At 41.8% G+C, this 19,380-nt stretch overlaps 1 protein-coding gene across 1 annotated transcript in view; it reads left to right on the top strand.

The window, feature by feature from the left end:
- LOC125946691 (uncharacterized) overlaps window positions 1–19,380 on the top strand; it is a 37,147-nt gene that overhangs the window by 10,275 nt on the left and 7,492 nt on the right. The window contains exon 4 of the mRNA XM_049670548.1: window positions 12,873–12,956. Coding sequence (XP_049526505.1) covers window positions 12,873–12,956 — 84 coding nt within the window. The remainder of the gene's footprint in view (window positions 1–12,872; window positions 12,957–19,380) is intronic.

The following is a 19,380-nucleotide window of genomic DNA, read 5'->3' as shown; positions in this document are numbered from 1 at the left end:
CTGCTTTATGATCGGTGTGATATACACTCAAATTTTCAGTTTTCGCTGTAGTTACATTCTTTGCCAAGGTTAAATCAATGCACGTTCCGCGAATGCACGTTCTGCCGTCTTTACTTTCCGTGGTCTACCCATAGTGGGGTAGTCTAGAAAATGAACCGAAGCAGTTACTAGGCTGGAAGGGTTTCGAATGACGTCAACCCTCTTTCGAGCAGCTGCATAAGCTTTGCAACAGCTGCAATCTAATCTTACGGACCGCGCCGAGCCTGTTTCCGTTGTTTGCCCGCAGCCCTTATCATCCGTCATGTTGGCTCATCACTTTGAAGCTTGTTTTTGTGGTTTTTCTTGCGAAAACGAGTGCTTAGTTGTACGCTGAATGCCTGAATTCAAGTAAGCTATACTGCTATACCTGCAATTGTTAGCGGTTCGTCGGGATCATTTTTTGATTACAACGACGGACACGACAGAACCCTTGGCTGGTAGAGGTACAAAGCTTCGCTTTAAAAATAAGAGTCCCTCCTCCAGCAACGCTGAGAAGTGATAGCGATGCCGATAGCCTGCCTCGCAAATTGTGAAAGCCGCCCATTGACCTGCTTTCACTGGAGGAAGTGCAACTGTGGTTAACCGCCTATATTGTCACCTTTCGAGCCCCTTTTAATAGTAGACTGGTACAATAATTTTGCGTTGCTGTACAGACCTTTCTTATAGCTGCACCGCGTTTTTTTCCCAAGTACACGCCTACGTCATGGCTGGCTGGCCCCCGTCGTCGTTATTCAGTCGATAGACGAGCCAAGCCAAGTCATCGAAAACGAAGGCGAAGGCAGCGCCACTTTTCTACTCACTACAAACGAAGGCTTATCTGCACATATTGTAAGTTAGAAAAACTTATAATAGAAATAATGTTACTGCATTTCAATATTAATAAAAAGACCAGGAACAGCATACACTGGTAGAAGGTCACGTGGTAGACCTCTTAAATAGGTTCATGTTTTTGCCACATGGGGCGCCAAAGGTCATTTTTCACGACTTTTAGAGAAGAATTAATATAAATCCACGTTTAAAGAGAAAAACAGGATCCGTTCTAGCCAATACGATAGACGATCTTTCAATTCGCGGGGTTATCTCAATTCATGTTCTGAGCGGTTGTCTGTCCCTTTAAGGCTCGCTAGCACTTCAAAAGTGTTTAATTTCTTTCAACGACGACCACTTGTGCAGCTATTTTTTCAAGGCCTACTGAGGAGCTGTCACCACAAATTTTGCGAACTGTTAAGGTTGACAGAAATGACTTGGAGAAAATATCAGTGGGCAGTAGCACAAAATCGTAATGACATATGTGCTGGGAGCAATAGAGCGTCGCATGGAGTTTACCAGCACCTGAAGCTAAGACAAACACAAGCAATTGACTCCAAAAGCTTATTTTATTATTTACAGGGCAAAAGACGAGCCCACGGCACGGCGCATTGTGTTATCAAATTTATTCAAGGTGTTGAATACGTCAATCCGCACCTATGCGTGGACACCGTATTTACATCTGGCGATGATCTCATTAGGAAGAAAAATGTTGCTTCAATCATTCAGCAATAATCCTGCGAAAAAAATTCAATGCATTTGCAAATTGAGAAATGTAAAAAAAATAATCAAGAGACGACTTTCTATATTGACAAAGCGCCTTGAACTCGCACGTGATGAGCAGGCTCCGTACTCGCACAGCTATGCAATATAATAATGATGCATGTATTTTTATGACACAAAAATAAAGCCTAATGCTGACACTCAAACACTTCTATAGAAGGAGGATGTTTAAAATACGTCCTGTAACCACCGGATGAACAAGGTTCGTTGGCTACGATTTCACAGAAGCTTGCCACGGTCTTCAGTCAGTTCGCTGTCTTTACCGTTTAGACGAGCTACACAGCACGGGCAAACGCTGTTCACAAGCGATAGGTGCTCGCCTTGCTTGTTTCCCTCTTATACTCGTGGCTTCTTCGTAATTGCGCGATCAATTGTTCAAGCCATATTTGCACTGCTCTTGTTCAGCCTTTTTTGCTTCTCTGGCTGTTTGGTCTATCCTCGTGTACCCGGTTACTGTTCCAAGCACTTCAAATAATTCAATGACCACATGAAAAGTGGCATCATGTTGTTTGACTTCTGCTGAAGGATACAACTTTACAATGTTGGATGCATGTGCACTTTCACTTTCAATAAAGACTATTAGCACACATTGTTTTGTCACTGGGAGTGGGCTCCTAACGTCTCTTTCCTAGTACTAGGTGAAACATCGATTTCATTCATTTTCACTCCATTTAATTATTCTCTAAGCACCAGTAACTTGATTACAGGGGTGGAAAGAAAGCATGCACTATTAAACCTAAAACACTGCAATTACACAAACAGCAAGGCATTAACAGCGCTTTCATTTCATTTATTTATACCGTGAGCCCCACTATGGCTATCACACTGGTAGAAATGAAGCAGTAGAAAACATAAGGCACTCCCATTGCAAAAACAGCAAGCCCGGAACAACTTCCGAGCTCTTCAAAGTGGTTTCGTTGGTAGTGTTACATTTTCATCGAAACCTATCGCACACAAAGCCTGAGGGGAATGCAGAATGTCCAATATGAAAATTGCCTCGTTTGACGACATCATGGTATACTTTCCCATCGTATAAAGCTAAATGAGCAAAGAAGACGTGATCACAGACCTGAAATGTAGTAGGCGACGACTGCACAAGCACCCCTGCTCTTACAGAACGTACGTCAGCGCCCACTTTATTGAGAAACTTGCAGCTGGTGTATATCACTTAGCCGCTCATATGGAGTGGACGAACAGCTTTCAGTGTATATATAATGCTTGTGCGTATGTGGAAATGTGTCTACCTTTAAATCCATGTGGCTGCCAAAAACATGTGCCATCCAGGAAGTAGTAATCCGGTGTGAACCTGGGGACATGTTCGTGCGTTATCATTTGGTTCGGTTTTTACATGGACTTTTTTCCCTGCTGGTTTCAGGTATCAAAGTTAGAGAAACGACAAAGATCATCCACATTTGCGGCACTAACCCCTGAATGCAGGCAGCAAGACGGCGGGAAAGTTGGATGATAAAGTGCGTGTTGTATCATGTGCAATTTGGTTGAAGGAAACATTTGCTTTCAAAACAATATATGTAATGTGTTATATGACTCATTTATCACGCAAACTGCGATAAGTATTGTATGTTTTGTGTTTCGGCCTTCCGTTATTTCTGTCGCACATTTCATCCAAAATACCAAGCAATGTTAACCAGATCACAACACAGAACTATTTTTCTAAAACAATACAATGCAAGTATTTAACCGATTAATACGCACACTTCAACATATAAAACATCGAGCATGTTCACTTTTATTTCTGGTCATTGGTAGCACAAATATAGAAATAAAAACACTGAAACACTGAGTTACAAATCAACACAATAGTAAATATATAATTAACAACTGATTTTTAGAGCGGAGTAGAATATGACTACCCTCCCAAAGATGTTTCAACGTCTGTGCCTCAAAACTCCCGTGCCCTTCATGAGGAGGCAAAGCAAACCAGCAAGGCATATCCTGGCACCTGGTGTAGCAATGGGAAAGCTAAGAAACCACCCCATACTACATAACTCCACCCTGTATTAGGCGGAGGAAATCAGCAAGTCATGTGCTGACACCTGTCGTAGCAAGAAGGAAGCTAGGAAACGGACGGCGAGTAGCAGCGAAGATCGTACCCGAGAGGCTGCCCATAAGTGACGGACGTGACAGGAAGACGGGCGCCGCGAGGCGGAGAATGCGGCGAAGCGACGCAGGTACCACGCCAGTAAATTGGACGAACACAAGGGCGCGTATGCGAAATTTTAGAGGGACTTTCAGGACAGACATTTAGGATTCAACTGTGTGATGTGCGACAGGCTGGGGTTCGATGACGATTTCATGGTGGACTTTCGAGATGTGGTCAAGCGTGAAAGTGATGCGATTTTGACAGCTATACCCCAGCTCCTGACTTAACCAGCTGCTCGATGCGCGCTAAGACCGTAGCGCGCATCGCATATTCGGTGTGATAGGTGGTTTCTACCAAGTCACCTGCTACAATTCCGCGCCCTGCGCAAAAACTGTCAATAGGCAGTTAGTATGCAGCGTGCGCTGGAATGGGGAGGCCGCGTGTAATGCATACTACCGAAGAACAACTCCGATGATAGCCCACATTCGCAGAGTGGAATGGCTGCAATTATTTTTATCTATCCAAAGCTCCAGTCTTCCCTGCAGTACATAAAACACGCAACTACGGGCCTTGCGTTCAATTTCCCGCGTTTAAATCAACATTATCCATCAAGGTGGTTTAGTGGCTATGGCATTGTGCTGCTATGCACGAGATTCTCAAATCCAATCCCGACTGCGGCGGCCGCATTCTGTTGGGGGCTAAATAGAAAACGTTCATGTACCGTGCATTGGGTGCACTGAAGAACCGCAGGTGGTGAAAATCATTCCGGAGCCCACCACTAGGGCGAGCCTAATAATTAGGTCTTGGTTTTGAGACATAAACCCCGACAGAAATGCCTAATCCGATGCGTATTAGTGGCAGATATTGTTAATTTTCTTCATGCGTTAGAGCCTTGTTCTATTCTTGATAGAATCACTGCACTGAATAACGCAGCATAGAAGTTACGACTAAACGCCATAAACACGCATGGTAATGAAAGCACATAATCTTTCGCCATTGATGACGTAATAGTTCAGCGGAAATCCGCTAGGTGGAGATAAGTAATTAAAGGGAAACTTAGACATCCACCCACATGTAGCAATTTGCTACAATGGAAACCCAACCGGCTTCCTAGAAAGAAAGCCTCGCAGTTGAAGAAAAATTCTGTGGAGATTCTGTGGACATTCATCCAGTAAGACCCGTAGGTAATGCGCAACTTCCAGAAGTACATGGATTTATTGTGGACGGAAGCATCAACCGGTCAGCAGTCGATATTAAGTAGAGGCGTTTAGATTATGCATAAGAAAAGAAAAACAGGGAAGATATTAATACGACCGTATCCGTTACAGGCATAGATAACGGTACAAATTAGACAGAGATGTTTTGAGCAAGTAAAGCAAAAAAAAATATAAAGGAGGTGTATACAAAAATGTTCGAGTGAAAAACATGTATCAAACATAAATCAAGCAGGCTAGGTGACGATTTTCACAGCCTCGCTTCAACGAGGATGCCATTGAATCGTCATCATCATCTGGGTGTTACAGCTGTGAAGGTCGTGTCTTTGGCGATTGTTGGTAGTTTCCCCCGGTGCTGTCGACGCAAGGTTTGGCCAAGCATTGTTTCGCTCCGAGCTGCCGCAGTAGCAATTCGGCAGCTTCGAAGGCGGCTTTGTTCGCCACACCAACCGACGGCAAGCTTCGTAAGAAATGGGAGCGAAATCGGCGGCGAATAGATAGCGCCTGTCCAAATTACGTACCAGTGACGCCGTGTGCTACGTATTTTGTTGCATATTGACTAGTTTGCCTGAAGAATGTTCAATTACGTGTACCGGCCAGTGAGCACATTCATGAATGCTATCAATAAAGGTTTTCGAATGCAATAAAATTAACTTAAATTCTTCCTTCGTGTTTTCCTAAATATCGCGTTGTTTCATTGAATATTTCCGCACCGCTAACACTTTTCTTACGAACATTCCTGCTGTTGCATATTTCATACGGGAAATGATGGTATACTAGCTTTACTCTGCCATGACTTTCAAAAATTAGCCTCAATTGTGCACTAGTTCACTTTGCATCGGTAATAAACAGAAATAGCATATTATATGCCGCTTTCCCAGCCTAAATTTCATTTATTTTTCTTCCAAAGGGCTACAAAGCTTAGCGCTCATAGTGGCACAAAAGGCACCTGATCTGAATTTTGCGTCATCTTGGCAGCGATACTAATTAGACACTGCCTGGAAAATATGTAGAGCATAAAGGGAAAAAAAACATTGAAAGAACTTTATGAATTATGGCATGCATGGTAAGTATTCTGTGGTATTTTGAAACTGTGCACAGAAATTTTATCGCTACTCATCAAGCTACAGATTTCCATAGAAGCAAATCGGCTACATATTGACCAAGTCACGAGTGAAAAAAAAACGATGTTTCAGTGATTGCACCGGCTTTAAACCTATTTATTACGACAGCACATACTGCCACACATGTTCTCAGCTTAGCGCAGAAATTCTGCAATATTTTTCGATCTCCCCCCTGTATACAGCGAAAAGAACGGCACGACAACGATGACGCGGCAGCATAATCATGCCCGCCACGTTGTAATGGTATACGGATGAACGTTTTAAACTCCGTTTCGCGCTCCTAACTGCTGTCGCCAAAATTGTGAGGTTTGTAAAACATGTGTATCAGCAACAGGAGCTTACCGTAAAGCTATGGCATGAGCTAACATCATGTTCTTGCTTTAGCGGAAGACGTCGAACCACCCTAAAAGCTTTAACTGTCGAAATAAGCAAACAGCGTGTGGCAAGATACGTTAATGCCGGGTGCAAACTGTTTCGTAATACACCCTTAGTGCGGCAAATAAGACAACCTACTAAGAAGCGCTGATGACTGCGTCAATCAGTGCCTATGACAGTAGCGAAGCTGCTGAAAAAAATTTGGAGAGCACTTAAGCTTCATCTCAAAGGAGCTAGTTATCGCTGACACGATAGGAGCTAGTGTACGTGGGTCTGTAGCATATTGGTTACAGCACCGAGCTGCTCTGCTGGATAACCCAGGTTCATTTCCTACCACCGGCCACGTACTTCATTTTGTTTAACTACGAGCTATTCGGCACGAGAGCACCATGACCCAACATCCACGGTCACAAAAGGACCGGAGGGATATCTACGAAATCCTTCGCTAAATTAACACTTTGTCTTCAACCACCACCGCTGCGACTGTAACTTGTGTCAGTGTAGTAATTTGCATTTGTGAGTTGCATGCGCTAACCAGTGAGCTATCGCGCAACAACAGCGCAGGACAATTGCAGGCGGCTTTCGTGTTCTACAAAAGCTCGAAAAACGGTGCCACTTTGTATGTGTTTCGGCCGACAAACTTGCAGTAATGTACAGGAGGAGGATGATAATAAGTACAATGCATGGAAATTTTTCTTTAAAAAATAGCGATATGTTGGCGTGCTATTCTTTGTTGTCATGTTCGGGAATAAAGCGTCTACACAATAAAACTGGCGTACATGACATTGAGGGCGGTTAGCTTCAGTAGTGTCGCGTTTTGAGAACAGACCAACTACAACGGCGCAACGGTTACGCCACATAGTTTGTTACACAGGAGATCACAGTGTTTACAGCCACCAATTGCTCCACATAGTTGCACGGCAAATGTACAAAAAAGAAGTGTTTTGCTCAAATCTAGGACTGCATCATTTCGCTCGGAGCATTTGCTGTGAAATAAGCTATCGGATAAGAGTTGAATATTCCGCAGACGGCGCTTCCGCAGACGGCAGACGCCAAAAATTATTAAGGCACCAACTGGCTCATTAACGGCAGCCTAAACTTAGATTTAGACAAACACCAAATTTACTTAAATGGTTCCGGAAACGTTCAATTGAGATGTAATATAAACTGCCCCACTCCCAATACAATGGGCAACTGATTGACGAAAACATAGAAGTTTACTGTTTTACGCGACGTCTCGCAACCTATTGAACTTATCACAAGGTAACATCACCTTGATACCAAAATGTAAACAGTGTGTGCCAAGATAGTTTGAATGAAATATATAAGCCCCTGGGAAATGGTTGATAACTCAACGCTACATAAAGCTATAGATTTCCTTTAAACAGCGCTCAAGTCTCAGGAGTTCAAGTCTGTTTATCTGTTTCAAATTCAACTAAATGGATTATTTTGTAACAAAGAAACGAAGTTGCCTACGTTAAAAAGGACATAAGTTAAAAACTTACGTAGTTAACAAAAGTTTTCTTTTCTAATACCCGAGATGTTTATTGATGTTTTGAATAATGTAATAAATATATGTTTATTGATTATTCTTACTTAAACTAAATAAAACATTTTACGACGATACTCACCGCTCACCCCTTCGAAGAAGTCTGAAATCATTAGCTTCTGACCATTATTCCTCTGCTGGGTGGCCCAATTTTTTTAAGACAGAGCCGGCAAGCAAACACAACAATGCGGCCATTACTGTTGGACAGTGCTATTGTCATGGTAAATAAGTTCATAGCCCTAGGTATTGCTAAAGTCTGTTACATTTTCTTCTGGCTAACTTTGAAGAATTTTTGTTCGTATTCGATGTGATGTACCTTTCATACGGGCTTTTCGTCTTGTTTTACCTTGTATGGGAGGCTGATTTGCTGGCGTATCGTACACTGGTCATATTTGTACATCCACATATCTGCTAAGTCCCACTCTGTCTGATATCCTTTTTCCCATTACCCAGTGGAAAACATGTCTTTCTGATGTTGTGCTATCTGAACATTCGCGTAAAGGGCTATTCTAGTTGGTTTTATAAGTTTTGTTTTGGTTGTTCAGTGTATGAATATATTTTTGTTTGCTGTTTGTTTTTAAAGCAGCCCCGTCATTACTACTTGTGTTTTCTGTTGCCAGGCGGTTAGAAAGAATCTAAACACGCACCGCATATCTCCATAATATGAGCACAGATCATTAAAACTGGGGCCGTCAGCACATTGTTTGTCTAAGCTGAAAAGATATGATTTTCGAATCTCAAAAACACTATTATTCAATGTCAAGCAAAAAATAAATACAGCTTTTCTTACGAACATGCTTATTGTTTTGGACATTATTCCTAAGGGCGCTTTCTTGTGCTTTCCAAGCTCGGTGTTACTCCTAATGCCACTCACTGTATGGAGGCTTTGGTTGCACCACAATATTTGGGTCCTGCACGTTTCCCCGTCTTAATGAGTTTAAGCTTGGCGAGTTAGACAGTGTATGCAAAAAAACGCTCTTTGTACCAAGACGGATGAGAAAGTAGGCCTCCAACATTTTGGAGCTGTGGACATGTTGCATGCAGACTGGTAATTAATTTTCCTCTTAATCTGTAGCCAGTCAAATCTATAGTCAAAGCCGCGCGCGAAGAGAACCAGAATTTGATGAATGCACGGAATTGCAAGATTTAAATTTTTTTTCTCTTTCATTGTTGCAGTACTCCGCAAAATAGCAAAGGTACTTGCTAATTTGAAGCTTGAAGTTATGTTAGGGTTAAAAACCATTCAATTAAAGCGTTATTTCAAGTTTGCTTATCATATTTGAGGGTGTAATAGGCGTATACTTTCAAGCCAGATTTACTGATGAAGAGGAACGAAAAATGAAATTGCTGTTATGAGCTCGTTGGTCATTTGTTTCGGTCTGCTCTAAACGCATCAGCTTTGCGCTGGTATTTATATTCATGGAGCCTAAAATGGGTGCGACGATAATGTTCCTAGTACACGAAGTACTTGCCATGAATTCAAACGGCATTGAACGTCAACAAACTTCAATTATTGCTTCCACACTTGCTCGTGGCTTTCATATTTTCGGTGCGTGATTGTCGTGAAGAAACAAGGGTGGTCATTTTATTAAACTGCAAGCACATATCTCTGTGTAAACTACTACCTTAACTAAGTGATAAAACGCAACCAGAAGGGCGAGTTAGGCTATAACTTTAGATGGACACTTTCGCACCCATCGTCTGCTATTACGTGCTTTGACACACTTAACAGTATTCGTCGTAAATCTGCCATATAGGGCTTACCGGCTGTCCGGTTCATTTCTGGTACGGCGAGCATGGTAGTAATACTTTGAACTTCGACATGCAGTGCATACTATAATAATGCGGGCGAAATGAAGAAAACACCCGTGTACGTTATGTGCACGTTAAAGAACCCCTGGTGGTGCAAATTAGTCCGGAGTCCCCCAATACGGCGTGCCTCATAAACAGATGGTGGTTCTGGCACGTAAAACCCCATAATTAAATTTTTTATAATAATATCAACGCTATCCAGAACGAGTACTAGGAGATGGATTCTCTTGATGATCGATCAGTTTTGTGGCTCGGTTCCTGAATATAGCACAAACCTATATGTTAACGCAAGTTTTTGAACAGCTAGTTCTGCTGTGCGAGGATACCTTATCCCATACAACTCATTTATGTCGCTTAGTGGGAAGACTGCCGTAAAGGTTACTGCATCTCAAGTTAGTTTTTCAAGCTTCCCTCCTAAAGTCAATATTTTGCCTCAATAAGTCCACACAGGTGAACATTGTTTCTTCCAGATCACTTTTATGCGAAGTATCGCGAAATGAAAGAACCGCGTCGTGTTAATTAAAACCGCAATAGTGACCGGACCAGTCTAATACGAATAATATCTTGTGTTTTCAGAAACATTGCCGGTTTTCACTGAACACTGTATGTCCTTTCCACAGCAATGCATCTTGCAGTGCCTACATTACTTGGGGCAAATAGCACCTGCATATATGCACAGTGTATTTTATACACATTGTTTCATGCCCCACGAATCCAACAGCTCAAGCTATTCGAAAACGCTGTTCGATATCCTGAACTGGCCACTATTGTCACAAAGGCGATGTTTGCACAATGCAGAACAAAATAAAAGCTCGAAAAGCATAATTTTGAATTCCGGAAACTATCTGCACTGTCGTATTCAATGCTGCTTTCGCTTGTGGTAACATTCACAGCTGCTTCAAGGTTTACGTGCGACCCGGGTATTTTTTCTTCCATGCAAAGAAAAACTGCAGGTGCAGGGGTCGAAATCCTGGGGAGGGAGACTCGAGTGGAATTTATCCTTGAATGCACAAATATATATGCAACCACGAAAGCAACTCAATTTCTTTTTTCAGTTTGTACGTTGATTTCTTAAAGGTTTGCAATGAAGTTTGGACTAGGCACTCTCGTGGTGTATTTTTTCATCTGCCTTATCACCGCTGAGGGTAAGCCTGTTCTTCCCTATTTCCTGCCAGGCAACACTGTGCATTTCTTACTGCATTTTGTATATGTTACATACATTTATCACAATCTAACAAGCAATTTACGTGAATTGATGCATAGTTGGAATGAGAACAGTATCGGATCAGAGAAATACGCGAAGATCAAAAGAGGATGGCGCTGCCAAACAGTGCCTTATGTACCACCCCCCGCAACATTAAAGCCATAGTAAACTTAACATACGCATAGGCTGGCGAAAGCGTAGATGCAATGGTAAGGAGACCGCAAAATGAATAAATGACTACATTATTGGCGAATAAGACAGTTCATCAATTATAGTGAAATCACGCCCTTAAAGATATCTTACTAATCCTGGCAGGCCTCGAACATTCAGATACGTTTGTGTTAAGTCATTTGGACGTGCGTAGATCACATTGTAACTTTCCTTAACATATTACGAGTATTTATTCGATAAACGAGGTCGAGCGATATGCGATAATACCGTGTGTGAAATGTGCGTTGCTGCTCTTTCGTGCTACCACTGCTGTTTGGTACGAGTGCTTTGCCACATGTAATACGCAAGTTATAAACCATTCCTCCTATGAAACAAAATAAATTTGCCCACACAATTAGAGGCGCAGCGATTTGGCATATCTAAAACAAATCAACTCTGCGGAAGCACTCAAGGTGGTGAAAAGTACATGATACAGAATAGAAAATAATTGTAGGACACTGTGTCCTCGCTCTATGTGCTCAGAGGAATCGTGAGGCTAAACCAAGAGCCAAATAACTGTCCTGAGTGTGCGGAAGTGGCGCATTCTTATGTTAAAGCCCACCTCCATAAGGGGCCTCTAAAAGTTTTTGACAATACTAAACGTGGACGTTAGGCGAGATACAAATGCAAAGACAAGCTGCTATTTGCGTGTTTGTTCATGTGCTCTTCTTGTGTCCTTGTCTCATTGGCACTACACAAGTAATCTCAATGACATTCCAAGAAGCATGAGACACCACCTTAGTACAAGACAAGACAAAGTTGACTAATTGCAAGTAAATTGAAGTAAATGTGCTAATTGTCACGGTCCTGATAATCTTTTCTTCCATCTCTCTAGTATCTTCTTTGCTTCATTTGCACGTCTATTTTGCAATTAAGTAATCATTTGATGTATAGCGGCTGTTGTGTTTGCAATCTGTTAAATTATGGAGTTTTACGCGACAAAACCTCCATCTGATTAAGAGGCACGTCGTAGTGGGGGACTCCGGATTAATTGGGACCACCTGGGGTTCTTTAACGTGCACCTAAATCAAAGTATACGGGTGTTTTCTGCATTTCGCCTCCATCGAAATGCGGCCGCCATATCCGGGATTTGATCACGTGACCTGGTGCTTAGCAGCCCAACACAATAAGACTAAGCAACCACGGCGGGTGTTTGCAATCTGTAAATGCGCATGTCGCGTTACGTTGCATTGTATTATTGCAAAAGCCTAAAGCGATATGGCAGCAAACTTGTGTTGTGGACAGGGCTCACAACGGAGGTATATTTTTTTGTAAATTCGAGGAGGAAAGCCTGCATTTTCTATATTTTATACAGCTAAAGAAGTAAATTTTAGAAATCTGAAATGATTTACGAGCGGGGAAAGTTGAAAATGTCAACGCCCAGAAATTTCAAAGCACAGGAACTTTTTATCACACTTTTTTTTTACTTAACGTCAATCATACGAATGCTGATGACATATATCTGTGAAGCGTATACTACCACATAGTGCGATTTGAATGTTCTCATATATATATATGGTTTTTAAACACATACTGACAAGCACGCTTTATCAGCGCTATCAAAATCAAAGGCCCTCTTCTCTTTAGCCTGTTAACATAGGTCAAATTACCTACGGCTAAATTTTAAAGCTTCATGTCTTTGTGTTTCACATAGATGAATATGAAGCAGACCCCGAACCTTGGAGTGCGTATAAAGGTCTGCAGCGTGGAGCTCCACCTCTCCCAAAAGCACGACGCAGTAAGTGCCTATGGCCTGTTTCATATGCCACATCGTTAATGATTACTATAAATAAACAGGTGAAGTAGTTATTTCCGTACTTATTACACCCCAAAAGTACAATATGGGACATTACACTATAGCTGAGTGCATGAACGGGGCTTAACTGTAATAATTAGTTGATTAAGATAAGTTAGCGGTAAGTGGAAAAGTTAAACACAACCAGTAAAGCCAGTTGTAGCGCTAGCGGAGGTTGGAAGCATGTTGCAGTCCCGAGCTGTCAGTGCAAAGTAGGATGTCTGCAATCTAAGTGTACATGTGCCTGGTAAGTGAACGGGATTCGCATGGCCCACAACGTCGCGGCGACGTTGTGGCCAGGCAGATGAGCATGGTGTTTGGTTGCAAGGAAAGACATAATCTTCGACAAAGACAAGATTGGATAACGTGACGTTTAGACGCGGGAAGTAGTTATTGAAGTGGAATTTTTATTATCCTAATACTCTCAGTGGAAGAATAATCAGTAGCGTTAAATTTAGAAGCTTTGCGCAACATCGAATCATATGTTGCAAGTAAACTGCTATGGGTCATGCAACTACCGCAGTATTCAAGCTTATTTCGGAACATTACTTTGTAAGTGGGAAGTTTCGTGTTATCTGAAGGAATTGCTTTATTACAACATATGAAAGCAATGATGTTGTACTTCCGGTGCAACACATTCATACGGTTGAGAAATATTCACCTTCGCCAAGCGTGGGTGAATATGGGTGAGTGTGGGTGAGTGTCTTACCCAGTGGGTAAGACACTGGGCTTCTGAGCGTGGGATGGTAGGCTCGAAACTCCTCACCGCCAAAGTTTTTCTTTGTGAATTTATTTTGCTATGTACATTAATTTCTTTATAATGATTCGTGTTACGTGACAGACGAACGGACGGGTGGGTTTTCTCTTTGCGTAGACATAGAAATGCTTACGCATTTAAACAGTTTATGGATATGTCGTGAACGTCTAAGTAGATATGACGTTCTTTCGCTCAACTGTCTTGCTTGTTCACTCGCTTCCGCCTACTCTACTGCGGCAGCTCGCAGGCCTTACGCCCCTGTTCATAAATGCATCTTCACTTGAAGGCCATGCTTCACTTGATTTAAATGACGCCTGGCATGAACCTGCCCAGGGTGCTCATCGCGTTTCTTTCGGCGCGTTCACGACAGGCGTCATTTAAATCAAGTATGGGCTTCAAGTTAAGGTGCATTTATGAAAACGGGGGATATAGACTTGCTTCAAAACCTTTGGCAGAATAACCATGGACTTGGGCTTCTGTTGGAAAATATTTTATTTACAGGGATACTACATTTAGAAAAAGCATAGTTATAAAATACTAGAAACTGTCGGACTCGAAAGAACAAAGCCGTTCTCCGCAACACCACGACGGCTCACTCCTGTCTCAATCTCACTGCCTGTTGGTCAGGCCATCCCCATATTGAAAGAACAATTTAGACGACGGCCGCAAAAGATCAAGCATGACACGACAGCCCGTTGTGAAATTAACCTATAAAGCATTGTTTGTCGCTTTGTATTTGCCTTAGTGGGGGGCATAACGGTCTTAGTCTCCTCAAATGATACGTGAGCGTGTGGAGATAAGTTATGGGGCGAGCCGTTTCACCGTTTGTCCTTTCCCTACTTTATTTTCTTTTTCTTTTTTGCTCTGAGAGCCCGGTGACGCAAAGCAGGCCTTACGGGGTAGTTAGTGGTAGTATATTTAGTAAAGTTGTCGTACCTCCCCTCTATTTGGTTAGAGTGCACCAACGGCAAAAAAAAAAAAACATTCATACTGATTTGGTTGAAATTCATCCTTGGATAGCTTCTACTCGGTTCAATATTCTAAGGTATTACTAGATCATGTAGCATCGCGTGAAATGGAACAACAGAGCAAGTACAACAAAACTCTACAAGTACCTTTGACACCAGGCCCCATACAATGTTCCTAAAATACCTTCGGAAAGCAGCGGAACACCCCGAATTTATTGTTGATATATATTTAATCAGTTGGTCATGCTCCTAAATCATGGATGACATTTATGCTCTAGTGTACAATATTTAACATACAGATGGTGTGAAATAGACGCGGAACAACCACACAAGGAAGATGAGAAAGAAAAAGATGCCCTTTTCTATTTCGTTTTCCTTCCGTCGTTGTTGTGCGTCTATTTCACACCGGTTATCATGTACCAACTAGAGCAGCAGCAAGTTTTACTAAATTTAACACACAAGCAGAAAAAACAGGATGCCAAATCGGATTGAAATGAAAATCCATTGACAAGGTAAAAGTAATATTAAGGTTTCACGATAAATCGTTTCTGATTTTCTTCTGTTTTTTTTTTCTTTCTTTCATATTCACGTCTTCTTTATGACCTTTGAAACCTATCTAGCGAAGCGGCATGCAGGGAAATACATGTACAACTCGGTGCTATTGTATAAACAGCTGTCCTTCACTTAGAATGTACAAAAACTTCAGACTTTTTTATGAGACAATTAGCATTATCTCCTTTTCGGATTGGCTCATATCTAGAGTTTGCGCTTCTGGTATTAAGGAAGTATAGTGTTATGATTGTGCCGGTAAAATATTGGAGGCAGTTATGACATAAATTGTGGCTTTCGTTTATCTGCACAACGTTTTTTAACAGAAGGTTTCAAAGAAAAATCATGCGAGAGCATTGCCCTACGATTGCAAATACCCGCCTGATCAAGAAGCTCCGACTCTTCATAAGTCACCCCGTTGTGGAACGGTTATTACAGAAAATTCGAGAACGCTAAAGTCTGCTCCTTATTTTTCTGGAGGAATTACCATAGCGTTGTGGAATAGTGCTATCTATATGGATTTCATTTGCAAATTGGGCTAGTTAAATGTGCTTCACCATTCGAAACAAAACACAGCGCTAACACATTGGACGAACAAAAAGCAAGAACCAGCGCTTTCCCACATAGCTTTATGACCCAACCAACTTGACTACTTTCCTATCTGTGTCCGTTTGGTAGGCTAAGATAATATCAGGGTACATTTTCCAAGGTACTTGAGTGGCAGAAATACAATGTGGTTGCGTAGCTCCGACTGAAGGTCACAAAAGAAGGATGTGCAGAATTTTGCTTTCTGAATGGTCGCGACAAGCGCGGCTGTGCAAGGACTGAGTCCGTGTAGCGTGCGAGCTAACAGACAGAAAAAGGAAGCTCTGCCAGCTTTTCAATGAATGGTGCAAGGCAAGTCAACCGTTTTCCGAATTCATATGGAAAGTGTGTGACATCATCTGCCAGTGAAGAAAAAAAATCCTCCAAAGGAAGTGTCCTTAGCTTTGTGTCCGCCTCGATTCCCGAAAGCACTTAAGTATTCTACAGCTGAGTTCCAAATTGTGACTCCCGCTTTCGCTCAATCCATTTTGAGGAAATAGCGACTGCAAATGAAGTATAGACAGGCTGCGGAGTACGAACGTGCCAGGCACGTGATGGAGTGCATCGGCGTAGTTTGTAGGAAAGAAGCTGGCGTTGGAGTTGCCGTACGTTTGATTCCCGTGGTTCGTTCTATTACCGAAAATGGCTTACGGGTTATGACAACCGACAAAGATGGTTATCTTGCTTTGGTAGATGAGACTGCCGTTTGAAAAAAGGCCACCTGATCAAAATTTTAGCATCGTGATCATTAAGTCAAGTGAGATAAAGTAGAAAGCAAAACGATTTCTCGAGGACCTTAACTTACCAATTTCGTCTAGAGCTATGGGAAAGAGAAAGCGCTTTCAGTTGCACTTATTTTTGCTGCGAAGACGAACAAAGTTGACCAACCATTTCATACCATTGTATCAGAAAAAAGCACTTGGCAGCTCGTAGTCTCAATGTATCTGCAATACAACCTGGCTAATATGGCTAATATGAATGCTAACGACCCCTTTCGTGTTAAATATTCCAAGAAAGTTTTGGAAATTTTTATGAACGACGCCACCGTTCGTTTCTCTACGTTTAGCATTGACGTCGTTGCCCTTTAATAATCATTTCTGCAGGCAGAATTACTTAAAACGGTGAAGGACTGCATCATCGAGGAATCCAAAGAAACGGCATTTACGGGCAATTATGGCAGTTCGGCAAATTTTCTAATTGATTTGTTAGCCTGCCACGTGATTTCCACGCTCTTTTCTTGTGGAGGAAACATTTAATTACAGAAAGCGCTAGCGCGCGAGCATTTCTTTCTTTTGTGCTCAGATCAATCGTATGCCGCAAGCCATAATTAATGGTATGACAGGCACCATTTTCATATATGTGCATGATTACTTGGTAGATATGAACAGCGACACGTTTTTAAGGGCAGTGAAGTGGTGTTGGAAACATTAAGGCACAGGAACAGTGTTCCAGTTCATACATGAAATGCCAGCAAACTGAAATGCGGTTTATAAATCCATCTCAAATTGCAGTATGTTCATGTCTGCGGGGAATGTCATCCAAAACCCGAATAATTTATTCTTCAATTCAATTCAGGTCATTCGAAATTAGTAAAACATGCAATTGCCTTTTTGTGCCTGATGTCGTCCTTTAAGATGTCGGCTGCACATCGAATCGATATTTTATGCAGAGTTGACTTGCTTGAGGCTGGCTGCATTCTCAGACGGTTTCACTGGTTCAGTGCGCGAAAAACTGCCTATGAAATAAAAAGTGGGATAAGCATTTGCCACCTCATTAAAGGATGACCAAGAGGCAGAAAAGATTTGCTGTTGTTCGGTACGTGCTGAAAACCACCGATGGGCTTATGAACGTATGCGCGAGATATGGCGGTAATGGCTTTATTCTACAAGCCACAGGCTACAGAACATTCGCTCTTTAGTTGACAAGCGCGTATCAAATTCGGTCGTTTTAAGGCGGCATTCTCGAGTTCGTCACGCCAAGGAATTTGTTCGATATGCTGTAGGGGTCGCTTACAAGCTACCGGCCGCATGCGATAAATTTTTCAAAGGGAGCACTGCGCGTTTCTCAAAGGCACTTGTAAGTTGCCCATGGCTACATATTGCAACAAACGCAGCTGAACACCTGAATTGAGCCCATGCTCAATGTTTTATAAGGGCTATGAAATTTCCCGTGAAATGGCTCACGCTCTTTTTATTACGAAACAGTAATGCTTATACATCAAGCACGAATCGCTAACCTTATACGGTACAGGATATCATAACGTGGTAAATTGTTAGATAGTGTATGTCCTTTGACAGTGTATTGCGGGTGATTTTCTTCTATTTTCACTGCGTTCTGCTTAGGTTCATTTACTAGTTTGGTCTTTATTTAGTTTTTGTTTTGCTTTTCTTTACTGTTTTGCTTATGTATCCCTATATATTCCTGGAGGATCCCAAGAAAATGTTTGTTGCGTGACAGCGCTCGTATCGTCCCTTTATCTTTCTTTGTCCCTTGTGTTAGTGCTGGTATTTAAATTGAGTTACCTATTAACATATTTCTCATTGAAATGAGCATACTAACAAAGAATTGATATCATCCTTTATTGGATGTCTACCATTACAAGATTTTCTCCACAACTATGCCTACCGAGGCTTCTCTTCCACGTTTTGATTGCATGGAAAACAGCTAGACCTGTAACCACACAGTATACGTAAAGGTTGTAAAAGAGAGAGTTCGATGATTGGCGCGGTCACTGGATGTCTTCACTTCGGCCACCATTTCAGTGTTGCAGACTTGCAATATTTCCACCCGACGATCATCGTCCTTTTCCTAAAAGCCTGAATTTTTTACTCTCTGGCAGCTACGGCATTGTGGATATTCTCACAAATGACTGTGACTACAGAGGCATAACAATTAATGTTGTTTTGAAATGCACTTGCTCCCTGCGCCGGAATATTGATTATGACGGTGTTACTCAAGTATATGAACACAAGATAGCGTCTCACAAAATTTTTGGCACAGAAGGGAACACCTACGGACATGAGTAGGGCTTTTGACGACTTTATTGTTAGCATTTTTTTCTTCTCTTTTTCTATACCTTGGAGTTCAGTGGCTGAAACATAAAAATTATGCGTAATAATGAGGAACAGAACCACTGGAATTGATGTTGTGGTTTATAGCAAAAGCCTGGCCCAACAGCCCAACAGGCGATCATCGTATGGTTAATTTTTTGGTTAATTTTTTGGTTAAATTTTTGGTTAATTAGATGTTGGTCAGTGCAATCCAGGGCGGTTTTGTTTACGCTGGCGTGTAATTGAAAAGCAAGAAGGCATACTTGATAGACAGCGTTTGCCAAAAATCACAAAATGTCTCGTAGTATTCGTCCACGTGCACAACACGACAGTATTTATTTCGTATTAAAGGACAAAAGTGAGTTTTAAGAACAATTTATGAAGTATGACCATTATTTCATTTTACTTACACCTATGATGAGCTCATAATATCCACCCCTTCGCCGAAATCACCACTG

This window comes from Dermacentor silvarum, chromosome 7 (genome assembly GCF_013339745.2).
Source record: "Dermacentor silvarum isolate Dsil-2018 chromosome 7, BIME_Dsil_1.4, whole genome shotgun sequence".
Classification (NCBI taxonomy): Eukaryota; Metazoa; Arthropoda; class Arachnida; order Ixodida; family Ixodidae; genus Dermacentor; species Dermacentor silvarum.
The sequence above is the reverse complement of the archived record's forward strand: the minus strand, read 5'-3'. Positions and strand labels throughout refer to the sequence as shown.